The sequence below is a fragment of the Theobroma cacao genome, chromosome 10 (genome assembly GCF_000208745.1).
Source record: "Theobroma cacao cultivar B97-61/B2 chromosome 10, Criollo_cocoa_genome_V2, whole genome shotgun sequence".
In the NCBI taxonomy this organism is placed as follows: Eukaryota; Viridiplantae; Streptophyta; class Magnoliopsida; order Malvales; family Malvaceae; genus Theobroma; species Theobroma cacao.
This window is the reverse complement of record NC_030859.1, coordinates 13,478,883-13,500,103: the sequence shown is the minus strand read 5'-3', so window position 1 is coordinate 13,500,103 and position 21,221 is coordinate 13,478,883. Positions and strand designations below refer to the sequence as shown.

The window sequence follows — 21,221 nt, the reverse complement described above, 5'->3', positions numbered from 1 at the left end:
CATTAAAAAATATTTTTTTAATTCTAATAATATTGAATAATTTAAATATTAATCTTTTAAATTAAATTTTTTAAAGTTAAATATTAAAATTTTTAATATTCTAAGTTAAATATTAATACTCATCAAACTTATTATGATAAGTTTAGTATAAGAACATTTTTTCTATTTTTCGAAAAATGTGTTACGCTTCTAAAAAATGTAAGACATTTTACGTGCTGAATGAGTATTTTTCCTGTTAATTCGTAAAATGTTACCCATCTGAAATAAATTTTTTATCTTCTAAACAATAATAAGTTCTGAAAATATTTTTGAAAAAATATTTTATATCAAAACAAACAGACCCTAATGTGAATGTATTTTTCTAAATCTGATAGTTTTGTTTTATTTTTATTTATCTGGCAACCTGTTTAATAGATTTTTATAATTACTTTTTAATTTTATTATTTGATATTACAATAACTTGGGTTCATTGCAGCCTTATACCGAAAAATTGACCCGGCTTTTTAACTCTCCAAATGGGTGATGTTTATGGGCGCATTTTTCTAAAGCTGTTCTGTTCTTTCTGTTTTAATTACAAGACATAAACCCTAAACCCTAATTAAGATAACCTCCTCTTCTTCTTCTTCTCCTCTTTTTGTCCATAGAAACCAAGTCCATTCCCTGAACAAAAAAATGGCGGGCTTTGAGCAATCGAAAAACATGTACGATGTGGGATTGAAGCCTCTGATGCTCCGCAGTCTGATGGGACAATATGTTCCTGACGAGAAGCATCCTCTCAGTCTCAACAGCAGCTCTTTTGAGCTGTCAAAGGTGGTTTCTATCCTCCAAACTCACCGACTCTTATCAGAGTGGTACCCCCAATCCATGGATGTAAAGCTCGTTCACAGCTGGAAATCGGCCGTCGATGAGTGGGTCAATCGCTTGTTACTGCTGCTCTCTAGCGATATGGTTTATTTCGATTCTTTCTTTGAGTATTTTAATATTTGTTTCTTGAAGGAAATTATGCAATGTATATAGCATTATGTGATACCATACGGTTCAACGTTTCATTTTCCTGTTTAAAAAGAATGGTCAGTGATAATGGAATTTTCTGTTTGGTCTGTTATTTCGCATATTGTTCCTCAAGGCAGCAAATTAAACAGTGATTCTAATTCTGATCTGTGAGTCGACAAAGCATCAGTCTGTTTATTTGTTTACTAATCCATGCACCATTTTTTTTTAATAGTCAAAGTCATTAAATGGTGAGATTCCTTTGATTCGTGAAGAAAAAGTGTCTAAATTCATTTAGTGAGCTCCACTTTGTTGTGGTTCATTCTTAATGATAATTTGCACCTCTACTTCAAAATTGTTTTGTATTGACCCCAATGTTCTCTTATTCAATCTTATGTAATTCTTTCTAGTCAGATAAATGTTGGTTAGGCATCTGTCTGCTTGGGGTTACTTGTCAAGAGTGCAGTTCTGATCGGTTTTTGTCGTCATACTCTGTTTGGCTCCACAAGCTTCTATCACATATTCAGGTATATTAAATAAAATACATGTATAACCGTTGTTTCTGCCTACATTTATTAGCTACTTTATACCAACTTCTTGCAAGTGAGTTATTGTTTATTTGTGTTTGCTTAATTTATTTTCTAAATACTGCTGATGTGATCATATTTCTCTGATAGCTGGTGGTGGTTTATTATCATGATATATATATTTTTTGAAATGTTCTAGTATCATTTTTTTGGGTACAATTCTGGATATCATGTTTTGATCTATGAAACATTGCTGTTTTACCAAGTAAAGTTATTCAATTTTGTGGTAATACATTTCACATCCTGTATTTGAATGCCATGATTCTGCTGAGCAGACACCTGCAAGATTTGTAGTTGTCTGAATTTGGACTACTTTTAGAGAGACAATAATTCACGATTAAATATTGTTGCATTCTGTGTCTGAGGATCTAATATTTATAGTAAGTTGAAAAGGTTTGGATGATGATATTCAAGAGATTACTGTGAGGAAGTGAGTACCAGTGCACGATTTTGTTTACAAACATACAGAGAAAAGTTGTAGGTCGCGCTGTGATGAGATCAAAGTCAAATGGTGGTTTGGATTTTAGTTGGATTACGTGTTAGATTTTCTAACTTGGTCTGTTCTATGAGTAGACGATAGCAGGTTAGCTCTGAAGTTTGTCAGGTTGATGCTAATGAATCATGATTTGTTTTTTATTCTGTGAAGTTCTTGCAGTTAATGATCATGGATTGTGTTTGAATTTTTTGAAATCTTGGATTTATTTCAACATTTGATTGTATTATGTGGTGTGCACATATTTTGTTACAATTCTTAATATGTTCTTAAATATAACATGACCTGGCATGTCGTATCCTTTGTTCCAAACAGCCTCCAGCAGATTCTCAACTTGTGAAGGTTGCTTCTTGTACAGCAATATCAGTTCTATTCACAAGGTGAGATATTTGCTGTTCTTGGCAACATAAAAATGCATAGTATATGTTGGTACTTACATATGCATGTGTAGACATGTATGTATGTATATGTCAATACATTGGTTTTTATATATAAACATGTAACATTTGTGCTCTTTGTTGCTCTGAATTTTGTACCTATCCATATTTTGTCATTAATAATTTAAAAAGGAGGGAAACTATTGCATTTGAAGGTTGGATTAGTAACAAGAACATTCCAATATTTATTTGAAGTTAATAGGTATTTAGTATTATCAAGTGATGAGGGAGTCTTGGAACTAGTCAAGATGTGTGTGTGTATCTATATATTTGGATAAATGAGGAAAATGTTGCACTAAAGGTACCAATGTATCATTGTACAAGGCTAATTCTTACTAAGCAACTTATCTACAAGATCCAAAAAGTAGCTGAAAGAATTAATTCTATTGCTTTTTATCTTATCTGCACAAGAATTGACGCCTCTCCAAGCCACCCCATTTTTAATTGAACCTGTCATTATCTAAGTAATTCCTAGCAGTTCATTCAGCAAGGAACAAAGCTGTCTTGCCTAAAAGCAACTCAACCAAAGATGATCGACTTGGTCTGCTGCAGTTTTGCAAAGAAAGCATCTCTTTGGAAAAAATTTCCCTGCTTTTGGAGGTTTCCAATTATTAGAAGTCTTCCACAAGATGCGACACAAGCAGCAAAAGCAAAAAAAAAGGGCTACGTTAGTTGGGGCCTTTGTCTTCCAAAATGATTCTAATAAAATGTAATACTCCCACTGTCCTATAAATACTTTCTTGTTTGTGTACTTTTAGTTGTCCCAAATTAATTTCTCCTTTGAAAAGGTAAAGAAAAATCATTCTTACTTTTCCTTATTACCTTTAACTATAACTACTTTCTTCTCTTTTTTCAAGTCAAGGGTAATTTTGTAAACAAAATTTATAGTCAATGAAATTTATTCAACTTAACATTCCTTAAACTTTGTGCAAACTCAAAATCAGGCATTATATATGCTACAGAGGAAGTACATCTTTTAGTGTTATCCTTCATGAGTTGTTGATAGAAAAAATTCACCTCAAAGCTTCCTTTTTTCTTGAGTCTCCATCAAGGTGAGTCTTCTCTTTTCCCAATCCATCTCTAGTTACAAAATTGATCAAAGAAATTGATGAAACTCTACAGCTCCTGATCTTGCATGTTTCTTAAAGCATGAACATTATATATCAACTGCCCTTTAGATGTGGACATTGGCTATCTAAGGTCTCTTTATCTCTTGTGAACATAAATAACTCCTATAATTGATCTTTTGAGGGGTAATGCCTACAGCAAACACATACAGAAAAGAGATAGAATGCAAACTGTCCACCTCAAAGGAAACGTAAACTAAGAAGTTGTGCCATCCCTTTTAATCCACTTCTAAACTTATCAGAGTTCCCTTGTCTCCTTGTAAATCCAACCCTTCTGTGTCTCTTTGTACTTTGCAACCCTAGAACTCAGATATTTTTTCTTTTCACCATAGATCTCCATTGCTGTTTTGGAGGAATAACTTGATAAAAAAGGAGATTAGAGATTTGATTCCAAACCATCAGCATCTATTGTTTGTTTTACCACACTCTAGTTAACTAAAAGGAACATATATTCGTCAGCCACTCCCTCAAGAAACTTCTTTTTAATTTTTTTCAATTCTTTAAGCTACCAAGAAAAAATGGGAAAAAGTGCATAAAGGAAATGGGGATGTTTGAGAGTGTGCATTCAATAAGAATTAGTAAATTACCTTCTGTGAGATAATGTTAGTTGTTTAGCTCTCCAAAAGTTCCATCCATCTTATCTTAAAAAATGCCAGCAAATGATGTGGAGATTTTGGCTAGTTGAGAAGAGTGAGGGATTGGTAAGATGCAAGGCAATGTGTAAGATGATAACTTTTAGCATAGATGGGGTGTACAATGGTCTTATTTATGCTGAAGTTGAAATGGTCACATTTCCATAGTATTTGGTTTCTCTTTAACATGTTTCTGTTTTTCCTTTTTGGATTGTGTTGGCATCCTAAAGTTTGGGCATTACTTTGTTGTTCTTTTTTTATTGTTTATCCTCCCATTTCTATCCTATTTCTCTGCATTGTTTGTATATCTCCTGGCGCTTGGCTTGCCCTTCCCTTTTGGCTTTTTTGAATTTACTGTGTTCACCAGGACAAAAGATTTCACATCCCTGCTCCAAAAAAAGTAGGCTTGTGGTAGGTTGTATTGGAAATTGCAGGGTAATTTATATTCTCATATTGAGATATATGTCAATTTAGGCTTAGGCTTACAGAGTTTAATTGAGGTATCTCTGGCTCTTAATGTCCTTGATGTGCCTCGACAAATTTTAAATATACATCCAATGTTAAGAAAAAGAGAAGACAAAGAAGAGGCCACATTTTTGTCTTCTACCTCTTATGATGGTAAGTTTCATAGCTTCCAACTTCACTCTTGGGTTCTTAGGCCTTCAGCCTTTTGGGTAGCGTGTATTTGGGTTGTTCTTGCTGCTACCTTTTTTTGGGAAACTTGAAATTGGGCTGTGGAAACCTTAATGCTCTTTTTTTTTTTCTTCTCTTTTATTCTGTTTTTGTTTTTGTTTTGGTTGTGGGGGGAGGGGGAATCCTTTGTTAAGGTCCATCTGAAATACTTTGATGTGGTCATATCTTTTTTATTCATTTGAAGTAGGTGCATTGATGCAATGTTGAAATGCGTTGTTTATAATTTTTAAGTTAAGAGCATTACCTTAATTTGTTATATAGGTGGAGTCTCTTAAAGTTGTCCCCCTGGTCATCTGTCTAAGTTTTCTTTTGCATAGTGCTGGTGCATGCAATCACTTTTGCTTCAGCTGCTTCTATTTTGTGATAGAGATTGTTTCAAACAGCAAATTTAATACTCAAAGGTTGTCTATGATTTATACTGTATCTACCATCTTTGTAACATGGGTAGCAATGCTTTTTACTGAATTAGATTGGCTAGATTTCCAAATGTGAAGAAGGATGGGACCTTACTTGCTGGGAAGTTCATCCAACCTGTTTTAAAGCTGTTAAATGATGATAGTGTGGAGGCTGTATGGGTAAGTAGCACATTTGCAGGATTTCCTTTTTTTTTTCTGAAACTCCTCAAAAACTTTGTACTTATGATTATGTTTTATTTCTTATTAAAATATAATTTTTGCTTAAAAACATGTGATTTAGAACATGTTGTATTATTATGTGTTAATAAACTTCTGTTAAATGTTACTTGATTTTTCTTGTAAATGAACAGTTTTCCCATTAGGGAGATAGTAGCTCATATTCAAGAATATTAAAATGCATGATTTCTTTCTCTCACCTGCATGTGTGTTTGCATGCATATAGAGGCAACTTCAGTTGAAAACTCATTTTTGAACTTGGGAGGGATCATAGGTATATACTAAAGTAGAGCCTTTTCTTTTATTTCCTCTTCTTCGTAGTCTTTCAAGTTTAATTTACCATCCTTGTTTTGTCATGTGCAGGAAGGAGCAGCTAGTCTATTGTATACCATTATAACTTTCTTTCCAGCTGCCATCCATCATTATTATGACAGGGTAAGCTTTATTTTCATTACGAGACTTCCTACTCTCAATTGGTGTAGTTGTAATATTCAAACCTACGAAGCATGAATATGTCACAACCCCCTCAATATCCATGTTGTATATGTGTTGGACTTAGACATGCTTTATCAGATATAGAGGATAAAGAAAAAAGTAAAAAGTAATTTAGTCATGAGATGACATTGTGATGACACGTTGAGGACACTGGATGTGACAACTTGTTGAAAGGTTGTTCTGGCATTGAGAGGTTTCTAGCAGCTTTGGAGGATATCCATTGAGTAAAATGAATGGAGGGTGGCAGTTAATGTTAGGTGGTAGTGAAATTATACCTTCAGTAATTAGGAGTTAAAAGAGTTTCCAACCAAAGAGGGAGAGGTAGTTTGGTAGTTTAGATGATTGCTGTGACTGAGTTTGGACTTTGTCTGACTGTGGGGTTAGAGTGTTAAGAAGGGGCAGATATTGGTTGGGTCTCCATGTTATTTTCAGCTTTTATGTTAACTTTGGGTTTTCTTTCAATTACAAAAAGAATTTATGTAAGTTCAAGTTTTGTTGGGTCAGATTTTAAAAATGATGGCCTTTTAAATTGTATTATAATCAAAGCCATACATACAAACATGTAGATAGAAGAATTAATGTTTAGGCTCTATCTATGTTTCTTATAAAATTGATTATAACTTGTCAGAGGTTCACAGTTGACTATTCATGGCAGTTCATTAATGAGATAATGTATCTGAAAAAATCAACATCATTTGATTATTGCCAATGTGGATCCATGATTTGACAACAATTCTTTCAGTGCATCACAGAAGTTATGGTGTATTTATTGCAACTCTTCTGGTCCTTATATCGGGCTATGATAACACCTTAACCTAGAAGCATGTATCAGAAAATTGTAAAAATTTCAAAAATAAAAATATGTTTGCTTGTTATATTTTAAATGATGTGTGGAGGGCAACATATGATACGATGAATGATGCCATCATATAAGTCCTATAGGTTCAAATTGACATGGCAAAATCAAACCTCAGTTGCTTTAAGTGTACTTGCAAACTGATGTAAGGGAAAAATAGAAAGATTTCTTTTAACTGAATTGTGCCTTAATACAATATTTAGTTTCCTTCTGCTAATGAAGTTACAATGCACTGGTGTAAAATAACTTTTGCAGGCTGAAGCTGCTATTGCTTCAAAAATTCTTTCAGGGAAATACAGTACTAGAACATTAAAGGTAGCGTGTTTCTTTTCTCCTGTTTTATTCACTGTTAGCATGTAGAAAAAGAAACAAAAGGTAGCAAGAATCTGCTTTCTGCTGTTACATTTTTTTTTTTCTTTTCTGACTGGATCAAACTTCAGAAACTTGGTTATTGCTTAGCATTACTTCCAAAATCGAAAGGAGATGAGGATAGCTGGTCCCTAATGATGCAGAAAATTTTGTTATCAATAAACGACCTCCTGAATGATGCTTTCCAAGGTGTAGAAGAAGGTAAAATTTAACACCTTCATGGATAAGCTGCTGGTTGGCTTTAAGGGTAATAAATAGATGAATGTGCTTTTAATAACTTGCAGAAGCTAAATCTGATGAAGTTAGGAGATTATTGGTTCCTCCAGGAAAAGATCTGCCATCTCCTTTAGGTCATTCCCCATTAGAAGGCGCCTCTCACGAGGCAACAAGGAGTTCTGAGAGCTTGCCTGCATCAACTGTCTCTACTCTGATATTTTGCTGTTGTAAAATGCTTACAAGTTCATATCCCATTCAGGTATTGTTGAAATTCAGATCTATGAAAATGAAGCTTATTTAAATTATGGCCTTGAAAGACTTTTCTGAACTTTTTTTTTTTTAAAAAAAAATTATAGATGCATTAGTCATGTTTTTCTGCAACTTTGTATATTTTGATTAATAGGTGACTGCTCCAATTCGTGCAATGTTAGCTCTTGTTGAGAGGCTGCTGATGGTTGATGGTTCGTTGCCACACACCATGTTGCCCTTTATGACTGCCATGCAACATGAGTTAATTTGTTCTGAACTTCCAGTCTTGCATGCTCATGCTTTGGAACTTCTCATTGCAATTATAAAGGGGATGCGCAGGTTAGAAAGAACAAGTTTCTTTTACTACAGTGTTTTCTTTAGAATAATAGTACTCCCTCTGTCCCATTTAATTATCACATTTTGACTTTATTTTGGTCTAAATTTTGCAACTTTGACCTCTATTATTTTAAATATTTTAATTTATTAAATTTTACAATGTATGTATTTATATATATGTAATCTAAAAGCTACTTCATTTAAGTTTTTTAGAAAATATTTATTCATATATTTATCAATGATGAATTTTAAAAAAATGAGGTCAAAGTTTAAAAATTTAGACCAATAAAAGTAAAATGGGAGAAGCTTATTGGGATAGAGAGTAGCATATATGAGCTTTGTTTTTTGGGTTTGGAGTCTTTGATCTACTATACTTCAATGTATTGTGACTTTATTTTTCATTTTTTATCTTTTTGCTTTTAGGCTCCATTTGATTGATGTTTTTGCTATTTGCTTTTTGACTTTTGGCAAAAAATGAATAGAAAGCAAAAGGAAAAAAGAATGCATAGAAAAAAAAAGTGGCAAATAGCAAAAGCATCAATCAACTGGAACCTCAATATGTACTGTCAATTGCTACTTGCTCCTAATATTTCAATAACTAGTTGAACTTCTGTAAAATTCTTTTTGAATGGCAGGGTGCTCATTTTGTGATTTCTTTCTCATATAATTCTCTTTTATGCATTCTTTCTGCAGAGAATTCTTTGTCAGACTTTTCCCCTTGGTTATCTCTTAACATGTTTTGTCTGATCAAAGTCAAAAAGGCCTGGTTTGAGTAAATAATGTATTCATCTGCCTGAAAAGCTTTTTGTTAATTTCTTTTTACTATATCCTGTCTGGCTTTCACATGGGCAATAGACTTATTGTAGTTGAATGTCCTTCGAAATTTAATTCCAAAAGTTGTAGTTATGGTGGTATTCAAATGATGGATCAATATGGAAGCTCTTTGAATTTGGTTTTATGAGAGATCAGTGAGGTGAGGCTTGGTGTTCTAAATTATACCGATATCAGTAATTGAATAGGCATGGAAAAATAATACTAAATAAGATCGGCATATCATTTGTGTGTGGAAAAAGCAGGGTAGAGCAAGGTTACCTTTCTGATTAATAGGATTTACCTTTTAATTTATTTCTTGTGCCCTTAATTTAAGAAAATTTTATTTCTTGGACATTTGGAAATGGAACCTTTCCCTCAAAACTAGTTTTAAGTAACTCGTCTCTACCTGGTCTATTTATGAGGATTGGAGATTGAACCTCTGAGGTTTGGGGAATGTGATCATGGTTAGTTTTTGGTGATAGGGCCTTTGGAATAAGGGATCTATTTGTCATTTTTCATTTTGGTGACTTTGAAATTTTCTTATATTAATTGCAATAGGAGGAGACCACATGTGGTTATATTGGCCAAGTTTATCTTTAAATTCCAAAAGAGATGTTGAGCAATGTACCTTAGTGGAATATGAGAAGAAAAGGCATTACCTTCTTTAAATGTGCTTTTAACCTTGTTCACCATTTGCTCTACTCCAAAATCCACTGCTCGTTCGTACCTTAAATATTAGCAGAATATATGGTACCATCCTTTAAGAAATCATCTATTTGCCCCTTGCCCAAATTTGATTTTTGTAAACATTCTGAGAAAACCTTTTACACCTGTTTTTCTCAGCTGCTACTTGTAAACTAATTTCTATGTTTCTCTTTGTTTTCTTTCTCCATTTCTAGAGATATCTATTGCCCTTATAGATTTCATGCCTGTATGATTTGTTGGTCAATTTGAAGAGTTCACACATATGCTTTATCGATACCTTGATTTTATTTGCAGGCAACTATTACCGCATGCTGCATACGTTGTGAGACTTGTTACGAGGTATTTCAGGAGATGTGCACTGCCAGAATTGCGGATAAAGCTCTATTCAATCCCTAGGATGTTGCTTATATCAATGGGTGTTGGTAAGCAGTATTCTCTTTCAATATCCTTATAATTTTTCACCCCTATGCTACCAAATAGCTGCCTTTACTATTTTCTTCCCTTATTTCTTTCTTGGGTCTGATTAATGGCTAGTTCCTATCTTCAGGCATGCATGTATTTCCAGTCATTATTTTGATGTATAAGCTGAAGCTAAAGTAGCATGCTGTTGTTATTCTTTTTGTTAGTAATTGCCTCAAACTCTAGCCCCTCCTTCAGATAATTAAATTTCTGGAGGGACTTTTTACTCTGCTCATATTAGAAATTCTCTTTGGATTGAGAATACTTCAAACTGAAAACTCAGTAAGGGATGAAAAGAAAAAGCGAGAGGTAGCAGACCTTCATGTACTAGTGTCAATATACATATCTGATTACTAAATATGCAACCTTAGAATGAAAACCAGTTACAAACTGCCTGAAGGATTGAAACTCTATGTGGCCATTGATTAACTATTAAGTATCTGATGTAAAACAAGTAGGGAGGAGATAGATAATAGACATTTAGAGGGAAAATCAGAAATAAACTGAAGGAAATCGGCAGAGAAATCGAAGAACTAGGGAGAGAAAAAACCAGAAAGAATCAAGAGGGAGAAAATCATGATACTCAATATCTCAAAAACTTCACATATTCATCACCCAAAAGCAACCTGAAATTAAAATAGCATAGGTACTTATATTATAGTTAAACCCAAAACGTTAATAAAATGCAAAACACCAAATGTGACCCTAAAATCCTATTACTTGGAAAAGAAGGTAAATACTGATTAGTATAAAGTAACCTAAATAAGCTAAAATAGCCTAATTAAAGGTAAAGATTACAATCAAATCCATATATTATAAAATAGAAGTCCCAGATAATGTAATCCCTTAAGTAGCATATTTTCATCCTCCATCAGTATCATGTTGCAGGAGTTTTAAATGTTATTTGAAAATTTAAGCCTTTCCCTAATAGAGCAGCACATGAAAAATGTGAAGAAACAGATATGACTGGACATCTGAAACCCTCGTCCTCTCCAAAGTAGAACTACCCAGGGCAGACTGTGCAGCCATGTTGGAGACCTAGGCTGGTCAATGAGTAAAGTAGAAAGAAAGGGGAGCCTGTATTGTTGTATGCTGTTTTAATACTTTAATTATTTTGAAAACCTGCAGAGATAAATTTTTATCTTGGATAAATAAGTTTCTCAAATTAGCAGCACTAATATATATCACTGTACAGTAGAGTATTTGACAATAGTTGTGTTGAGGCCAGTGATGGCCACATAGTGGGCCCACGTATCTGTTAATATAGTTATGGCTTGCAACTACAGCATGCCCTTTCTTCTTTTTGTCATGCAAAGATTTTTATCCCAATATTGTCCTGTTATCTCCAAACTAATTGGATATTTGTATTTGCTGTAGTGGATGCATTTTTTCTTGGCTAGTTCTCCTTATCAATCACTTTTCATTTTTTTATATTAATTTAGATCTTTGTTAGGTTCTGTATATTTACTGGTGTTGCTTAACAAGGTTGTGGCTATATTCTGAGAAAAGGAAACAAAGAAAAACCTCTGGAAGGAACTTTTTCAACATGTGAGATCACATGTTGATATGTGTTAATAATGTGATTGTATGTAAGTTGTCAACATTCCTTCTGAAATCCTGAAGGGGAAGTGTTCATAATGTTCTAAAATTTTCTGACTAAATGAGGTATGTTGGAAGGTTGGTGATGGCCTTTTTTTCTATATAAGTCTTTAGATTTGCTAAAACACTTGCTGTGTTGGAAGTGCATTAGAATTCTAATGGTACACGAGGTAGATTGATCTGTTTTCCATATGTCATTTAGGACTGTAAGAGTTCGTGGTGGATTAAAATTCATGATTTCTCTACCATAGTGGCCATCTATTCTAATGGAAATGAGCTTTTGTCCGAATTACTAATATGCAGCTTTTTTTTTCTTTTAAACCAGGGATGGCGATATATCTTGCACCGGATGTCATTGACAATGCAATCAATGATCTGAATTCTTTTGGTGATGAAGATGTTGAAACATCCCCTACAAACATAGGACCCTCTACTGGAGCTTTGCCCCAGCCTAGCAATAGGAAAAGAAAGCATGGTACTAAAACTGGATCTCCTGAAGAGAAACAAACAATTAGTTCAGAAGTGGAAGCACTGAATACGCATCAAACGACTCCAATTACTTTAAAAATTGCTGCACTTGACACTTTGGAAGTTCTTCTCACAGTGGTATGTGAACTACATCTGTATTTGCAGAAAATGTTATGTGATCTGCTTTGAATCATGAGTGAGAATCAAGCAATTCTCATACATTTGAAAACTCTGCTAGCATGCACTAATTTTTTCTTTTTAAAGTTTTATAGCATAAGTTCTCAATACGCTAAATGTGTAGAAAAAGAAGTGAACTGTTTTTAGAGTTTTTAAATGATGTATAAAAGTTTGGATTAATGGAATATTAAAAAAAAAGAATCACAAACCATCTTTAGCGTTTGTATATCATAAGAAGAAAATACATAAATTTATATATTGTTTATTTTTTATACTGTATTTCATAGAAAGGTCTTGTTTTTATTTTTTATTTTGCACTATGTATACGAACTGAAGTCAACTTTTTAGTTAGAAGTATGTGATAGATCTAAAATTTTATTTTCTTTGTACATATTGTCTATCTTTAAGAATAATAAAGGCTAATGTTCATAGACAATTCTTTGTGTTATATACGAGTATACAAGTAGTTTTTGTCCAACTAATAGTATTGCTTCTATAAATGAACTTTTGTTATACTTGTTTTTTGGCAGCAAGGGGGGGGCGCTTGGGGATTAATATTCTTTGTTACTCTTACACTATATATGTGTGTGTGTGTGTGTGTGTGTGTGTGTGTGTGTAATGATTATATGTTGATTTTTTATAGGGTGGTGCTTCAAAATCCGAGAGTTGGCGCTCAAGGATTGATAGTCTTTTGATAAAGACAGCAACAAATTCTTGTAAAAGGGGGTGGGGGAATGAGGAAAACAACAATTTTCTGCCTCATGAATCAACCTCAATATGGGTAGATTTCCAGCTCTCATCATTACGTGCACTCTTGGCATCACTCCTTGCCCCAGCTCGTATCCGCCCACCATTTTTATCGCAAGGTCTTGAGCTTTTCCGTAAAGGTAACTACTTTCTTCATAGTAACATTGTTTCACATTTTTCTTTGTTGAGTAAAACAATAATAAGAACACACTAACGTTCATTGAGATGATAACAAGTTTAACAATGCTATTTGCAGATGGAATATTTGGTACCAATTGAATGGCTCCTTTAGTGAATAGTGAAAATATAGAGCTTGGCAATTGGGTGGGTTAGGTCGGTTCATTTTGGGTCAAAGAACATTTTAGTCATTTTTCAGTTTGTCATTTCGGGTTTATGTCATTTTGGGTTCCAGTTGTTTTGGATTTGGGTCATCTTGGGTTGAAGTTATTTTGGGTTTGGGTTTGGTTTGACACTTGAGTTATTCGAGTTCGGGTGATTTCAGATTCAAGTAGTTGATTATTGAAGTCAAACCAAATTGAATTTGAACACATTATTCAAATCAAGCTAGATTTTATCAATCATTATTAAGTTATTCGAAGTCACATTTTAGTCAACTTATAATGAAGAAAGATTCTCTAGTCTAGTACTCTTCCATTTGCATTTTCAGTCATTGTCTTTGTTAACTATCTAATAATCACTTAAGATGAAGTAAAGTGAAATGTTTAAAAGTAGGTGTCACAATTAACTTTACTGAATTATTGTCAATTATTTTTATCATCTATTCTAGTTATTTATTTGATTATTTCTTAATAGTGAAAAAAAGGAGAAAAATTATTTATAATGTATAATTGTAGAAATTGAATTTAATCACAATAACACAAAGAACTTATCTTTTATCTCTTTTAGACACATAAATTAAGAAGGATAAAATCTAAAGTTATATAAAAATGCAAGAATAAACAAAAAGATTTAAAAAATAATTTTAAAATTATTAAAAATTACTAGAATAATAGTTTGTGTTATATTTATTATTTTTAACTAATTAATGTTGTTAGAAACTAGAATTATATCAATTTAAGTTTGAGTCGTTTTGTATTAGTTTTTCATATTGTTCAATTTCGGGTTCGGGTTGAGTGTATTCAAGTTGATTTTTTTTTATTAAATCAGTGAGGTTGAATTCTGGCTCTGATGGCTGACGGGTTATTCAGGTTTGGATCAGTTTTAACAATTCTATGAAGATAGCCGAATGCAAGTGGTGGAAGTTAAGGGTGCAAGTGTTCTTATTATAAGATCATTCAATTGACTAGGTTTCATTGGTGCGAGGTGTTGTAACTAGGTTTTCTTCTTGATGCCCAGTGCCACTAAGTTTTAATGAGCTCAAACATACACCAAACTCATTTTGAGCTCAAGTAAACCTGTTCAAACTTGGCTTCTTCATTGAGCTTTTATTCAGCTCCCAATTCAGGTCAAGCTTTGTGGCTTGAAGCCACTTAGCATGGGCAAAAATCCCACTTAGGCCTTAAAGGCTAATGGATAATAAATTAAAAAATATTGTACAAGCCCTTCCATCATACTGTTTGCACAAATAGATTCTGTTGGCCGTATGAAAAATGTTAACTTACTGTAACTGTATGGCTCTTCCAGGTAAGCAAGAAGCTGGAACAAAGCTTGCAGGATTTTGTGCCTCTGCGCTGTTAGCACTGGAGGTGCTTATACATCCTAGGGCCCTTCCATTGGATGATTTCCCCTCTTCTTATCAGACCTTTACTGATGGAGCTAGCCACAGATTCCCAGAAAATATGCCCTTCTATGGTCAGAAGGGTGATACCATGTTTTCCAAATCCATGCAGGGAACAGAACAAAGTGCTCTCAAGTCAGATGATGATGATCTATATGACAGGTGGCTACAAAATGAAAATGAAAATGAAAACATCCCTATCGAGAATATGAATGATAAAAGATCAAGATTCAACTTTGTAGAGAAACCTTGTGCAAATGATTCATCATTTACCAATATTTTAGAGGTAAGTGAACAAGAACTAGCAGCACCTGATGCAGATGTGCATATGAGAGGAAAGGATGAAATAATGGTTCAACCCTGGCACTCTCAAGAATCAATTCAACAGACTCAAGAAATTGTTTCTGCCAAAGGTGTCACAAGTCCTGTGGTCGCTAGAAATCCTGAGGGCACTGAAATAGAATTTAAGGGGGCTGTTTCTGCCAGTGATGGATTAAACCAAACAGATCATGATATTGTGTCTGATGTATTGGCCGATAAAGTTGATGGTTTTGATAATGTTTGTGGAAACACATCCTCGATCATATCAAATGTCGAGAAGGTTAATGCATCTGTGGCTCATTTGGATAGTGACTCATCTATGGACTCATTTCCCGCTATTGTTGATGCTGATCCAGATACTGATTCAGACTAGGAACTAGGGTCAGTAGAATGATAATACTTGTACCATTTCTCTGTTAAATTGAGAAATCCATGTTAGAAATATTAATGATGTGATCTTTGTGTTTGCCTTGTTCTGATTATTCTCACTTGCAATCTCCCACAGTTGCGCTCATGAATAAACTAAGAGCAAGGCAAGGAGGAGAAGAGCGAATGTTTCCTTTCTTTCTTTCATTTGAAGTTAACATTAGGTTTAGGAGAATGGACAGTATCAATCATGAGGCTAGAGGACTTGTAGTCGGAGGGGATAACTGGTACGTTTGGATTGACACAGGAGTCAGAATTGATATCAAGAGAAAGTTTGTTCTTACCAAAAAGGAAAAATATTACGATTGATTCCTGTTGAGCCCGAGATGTGTGGCCTTTGCAAGAAAGGATGGTAATCGATTGAGCCACAAAAACAATCATTAACCCTCCATTGGAGTAATGGTTGTTGGGGTGACGAAAGGTGGTGCCATGGGGAGGGTTTGAAACATGAACAAAACCATTTGAGAGCTAACAGAAGGTGCTGCATTGTGAAGGGGTGGTGAGTTAGAGTTATTAGTAGCTCTCACTTTGAATTTTCCTTTTCACTCTGTAAACAAATGGGAGATATTTTTCTCTGCAATAATTTAGTTGCACAACCACCTTCATTATTGGCATGCTTTCTGTGAATTTGTTGCACAAGCACCCGTAATCAATCCCCCACAACAAGGGTCTAGCTTAAACCGCTTTGGTTGGTTAGACTTGGAGGCTTTGCACTCCACCCTTTTTGTGTATACTGTTATTGTGTAACTCAAAACATTTTCGAGTCTATGGTCTATTTGTTTTCAAGTAAATTAGTTTTCAAAAGATATTTGCCGATGGTCTTAACTATTTGGAAGGGAGATAATATCTTTTCCCTGTAAAATACTTTACGGATCAATGAAAAAACACTCTATGTATGCCAAGTTTAAGTTTATTTTTAAATTGACGTTTATAATCTACTCTATGTTGTGAAAATATGCTTATTATTTGTTGCGCTTTGTTTATTTACATTTTTTATACACAAATACATATGTAGCCTTGTATACCAAACACATGAGCACCCACCATAACAGTTAAAACTTGAGAGAATCCATCTTAAAATTATTTTTATTGTATAACTCAAAAGCTTTTATATACAAAAGATGCATTAAGTAATGTGACTCCAAGTGTAGTTTACTTGAACGATAATTAAATTCATGTTAACATCGATTTTACATTTTACATAAACCAGCATTTGCTATATTTCTCGTATGTCATCCATTAATATATTTATATATATTAAATAACATCGATTATATTTTTAAATTGCAATCAAGAAACAACCATTTTTATATTTTTAGATTATTATTTGAAATCAATTTTTAGTATAATTTTTAATTTTGAAATTTTCTTTTGTGCAATTCCAGGTTAATCTAATTAATTTAAGTTTTTATTTAATTGTTATAGTTTATAAATTTTGAACTATTTTTATATTGTTAATTTTAATATAATTGAATAATTTATAAATTAATATTACAAAATTTTAATTGCGTACACTTCAAGTTTACATTATGTTTTAAAGATATTTATGTGTGGAATTGTTGCATGAATACATGCAATTGAGGAGAAAAGCATTGCTATAAGATGGGGCAATGGAGACGTTCATGCAAAACTAGTTGTGGCGGAAGAGATAATTGTTCAGGAATTTCAAGATCAAAATGGCTGATGTATATTGAACCCTTTCTTATTTGTTGTGGCCTTCCATTTTCAGGCTTTAGAATTCTCATTTCCACCGTCAAATATTTTAAAATCAAATCATGAACCAATAGATTATATTATTTATCTATCTATAATTTACATAAGATTTATGCAGCACTGATTTATACAGATTTTTTCCCAACATAATGCTGCAAAATCTACTCATTTGTAAAACTCAAAGTCAGTATCAGGCTTCTTCACGTTCGTTCTGTAACCCTTTTCAAAGTCCTTGGGAAGTATGACATATCGGTTCTTCCGAACTGCATGCATTCCGGCTTCTTGACAGATTGCTGCAATCTGCAGACAGACATCCAGTTACAATCAGTATGAATCAAACAGGCCTGCCAAATAATGAGTCAAAAAGGTTTATGACCTAAACCAGAGAGATAAATAGGAAAGGTGCTATAGAATGCCACAACTAACCTCCGCAGCACTAATTTTATCAGGCCGAGAAACATAATCCTCCAAGTCCACCTCATCACTTAGATTCATTTTAGCAGTGCAGACCTGTGAAATGGAAACATCACCTTAAACACAGCCAATAAGATAAAACAAAACATTTCCTTATCACAATATAACCAGGACAGATAGAAATGTACAAAAGAAAAATATGCAACAGCCAAAGACAATCATGAATCACAGAGAAATGTACTACAGACAATAATGACATAGGCATTGACAAACATTGCCCTACTTGCCTGGAAAACAAGCCTCTTCTGCCTTCTGTCGGGCAAAGGGAATTCAATCTTTCGGTCAAGCCTTCCTGGACGAAGAAGTGCAGGGTCCAAAGTGTCTGCTCGATTGGTTGCCATTATGACCTTAACATTCACCGTCTGATCGAATCCATCCATCTAGAAAGTTGATTGCAAAAGCAATAGTTTAGAAAAAAGAAAGGGAGAAAAAGGTTAACTAAATTTAAATATCAACTTCCTCAGATATTTTGCAGGATAATATCCTATGCACCATCCTTTGACATGTCAACAAATTCCTCAAGAGATAAATACCTGATTCAGAAGTTCCATGAGTATTCGCTGAACTTCTCTATCAGCTCCAGTTTGAGCATCAAACCTAGCAGTAGCAATGGCATCTACCTCATCAATAAAGATAATAGCTGGAGCATTCTCTTTAGCAAGACGGAAGACATCACGAACCATCCGTGGGCCCTAAAACAAAACAATGGTCTAGATATTATTATCCACCAAAAGAAGGTGAAGAGAGAGGCCAATAACTGACAAAATCAGTAAGAAAGAATATCAAGTTTCACTGCAGGCAACTAAGTCTTAACTAAGTAGTGAATGATGAATTTAATATTAACATTTAAAAGAAAAATAACTACTAGATCCCTACCTCACCCAAATACTTTTGAACAAATTCAGATCCTACAACTCTAATGAAGGCTGCGGTTGTATGGTTAGCAACAGCCTTTGCAAGCATGGTTTTTCCAGTGCCAGGGGGACCATAGAGTAAAACACCACGAGGAGGGTCTATCCCAATCTGTTTGTAGAGCTCATGATGAGTCAATGGTAACTCCACTGCCTCACGAATTTCCTGCTTTTGAATGTCACATCCTCCAATATCCTAAACGACCAAAAACATAGCACATTAGTAATTTTTATTCCAAGAAAAAAAGATACAGGAACTCAAAGAGTGTCCCACTAATGTACTATAGCAGAAGACTGACTTAAGGTATCAAATATGATTTAAGGTTCAAATATGTCCTCGATGTCAATAAAGGTTCCAAGTTGATAGTTGAAAAATGAACTTAAATTTAAGACCCACATTTCGCTATCAGTAGAAAAAAAAAGTACTGAAAGGAATCAAAACAATGCAACATTTCCACAAAATTCAACAGAGACAAGGCAACTAAAATACAAATGAGTAAATCTTTTTCTAGTAACAATCAGACAAGACAAATGATGCCAAGATCCCCCCCCTATATACTGGAGGAAACATATAGCATTTCCCATACAATAGTTTTATTAGTTGATTTACAAGATTACATACACACACAGACAACTGCAAATGCAAGAAACTCCAAATATCATATGTCTTGTTATAAAATGAAATAAAGCTCTCAAGCAAGAAATCCTATCCTTCAACTCATCCTACATGCAAAGTATCATTGTTTGATATAAAAACCACTAATAAAGGCACAAGTTCATTGCAGAACCCATCAGTTCTATAGAACATGATCTTTCGGGAGTCCTAACAGATTAATTATTCCGGAACATCTAACACAACTAATAATCACAGGCCAACTAGGGAAGTATTAAAGCCTATTTTAGTTATTATGCTCACAATCATACCCTCCTTTACATCAAGTAATAGAGTATGGGGATAAGGCAATATGTTGCCTACTGATAATCAATAAGGCATATAGTAACAAAAGTGAAAGAAATTCGATTTCCCATGTAACAGATGGAATTAACTCCATTTACATTCCAGCTTGAGGCCTAGCCTATGTTTACCTGGCTAAAATCCAATAAGTCAATTCAAAGAAGCTCATAGAACATAAAAGCTAGTCTAATATATACAAAGCCTCTGTATCAAAAATCAAATATATAAAAATGAAAGTGGAAAACACTCAAACCGTTTTCAATTCTTTTCCTTTGGGCATTAATGCTGCAAGCAAATAAACCACTAAATAAAAATTAAAAAATCAATTTCTGAATGTTCAATGGCAGCAATAAATGTATCACATTTTTCAGCACAACTAACCCTTTTTCAAACATTCCCCTTAGCTAATAATTAACCCAAAATCTCATATTCTCCAGACTGGCATATGTAGGAAGCCAAAAAAATTTGCATATATATCAATTAATAAATTCTTCAACTTAATAATTGAAGCAATCACAAAACAAAAGGAAGGAACCTGGCACTTAAAACAATCACTAAGACCCATGTTTTAAACTTTCCCCTTATCCAACAATTAACCCAAAGTCCACTTACTCCAAAAAGAAAGGAAGCAAACCCTAATCCCTAACCTGTCATCGAAAATTGCAAAATCCTAAATGCAAATCAATCAATAAAGAACTCAACTTCAAAATAGAAGAAATAAAAAGAAAAGAAAAGAAACAAACGTTGTAAGTAACATCGGGCTTCTCGGACTGGCTAAGCAAAGAAATACTGGAATCGGCCTCGGGAGGCAACACGTCGACCAGAGCATTGGAGTGACGGTGAAGAGCCACCGAAGCCGAGGGCTTTAGCAGCTCTCTGTTGATGGTGCTCAATATCCTCACATAATAATTGGAGCCCGTGGTGGACCCCACGATTCCGTTGTTTTGATCCACCATTTCCATGAACTGCCCTATGACCAGCGGCACCGACTGAATCCGCTTGACTTCCTCCTGGGCCCGCAACAGCTCTCTCTTGAGATTCTTCTGCTCGTCCTTCACGTACTCTTCTTGTATGTCTATGAACTCCAGCTGCCTCTGGAGGGATTTCAGCCTGCTATACAGATCGTCCTCCTCGGTACCCGTGGGATCCACAGCCAGGGCCTGCCCAAGGTCGGATCTTGTGCTGGGGAACGGCGGCTCCGCCAAGGGTTTAGGTTCCACCACCATCGCTGAGGCTGCCATTTACACTCTTCGACTTCGAGTTTGGATTGAAGCGCAAGAAAAGGAGAAAACAAAATCTTAAATTCAAGTTGAAGGGCGTCCTTCGGTTTTTATAGTGACAAATACTAATCGGGTTATCAACGGTTAGGATCCGCTAGTCCTAACTCTATAAGAAATCCGAGTCATATTATATATATATATATGTGAATACTTTTAAAAATTTATACTTTAACCTTGGTCTAAATATATTCTTATTGTCTTATAATTACCTTAACTTGTTTAAAAATTAATTATGTAAAAAATTATTAAAATACTATTTATAAATATCCAATTATCCAAACTCGAGTTCATATCTGTATCCATATATAATAATATTTCTCTTA

The 21,221-nt window shown here is 34.1% G+C and overlaps 2 protein-coding genes across 3 annotated transcripts; one reads left to right on the top strand and one right to left on the bottom strand.

Moving 5' to 3' along the window:
* On the top strand, positions 616 to 16,179 carry LOC18586788 (proline-, glutamic acid- and leucine-rich protein 1). Of its 2 annotated transcripts, XM_018129500.1 has the most exons (13): positions 616 to 948; positions 1,401 to 1,517; positions 2,386 to 2,450; positions 5,429 to 5,534; positions 5,955 to 6,026; positions 7,198 to 7,257; positions 7,383 to 7,512; positions 7,596 to 7,786; positions 7,931 to 8,115; positions 9,925 to 10,052; positions 12,014 to 12,294; positions 12,977 to 13,220; positions 14,725 to 16,179. In XM_018129500.1, the coding sequence occupies exons 1-13, from the start codon at positions 673 to 675 to the stop codon at positions 15,510 to 15,512; spliced, it is 2,643 nt and encodes an 880-aa protein (XP_017984989.1). In that variant the 5' UTR covers positions 616 to 672; the 3' UTR covers positions 15,513 to 16,179. The 2 variants fall into 2 exon arrangements, with proteins under 2 accessions (XP_017984989.1, XP_017984990.1); XM_018129501.1 differs by lacking the exons at positions 616 to 948; positions 1,401 to 1,517; positions 2,386 to 2,450 and adding an exon at positions 2,471 to 3,216.
* Positions 17,229 to 20,919, bottom strand: LOC18586785 (26S protease regulatory subunit 6B homolog). The gene is made up of 6 exons (XM_018129689.1): positions 20,362 to 20,919; positions 18,629 to 18,859; positions 18,286 to 18,444; positions 17,980 to 18,132; positions 17,705 to 17,788; positions 17,229 to 17,578 (listed from the first exon to the last, which is right to left on the bottom strand). The coding sequence occupies exons 1-6, from the start codon at positions 20,857 to 20,859 to the stop codon at positions 17,444 to 17,446; spliced, it is 1,260 nt and encodes a 419-aa protein (XP_017985178.1). The 5' UTR covers positions 20,860 to 20,919; the 3' UTR covers positions 17,229 to 17,443.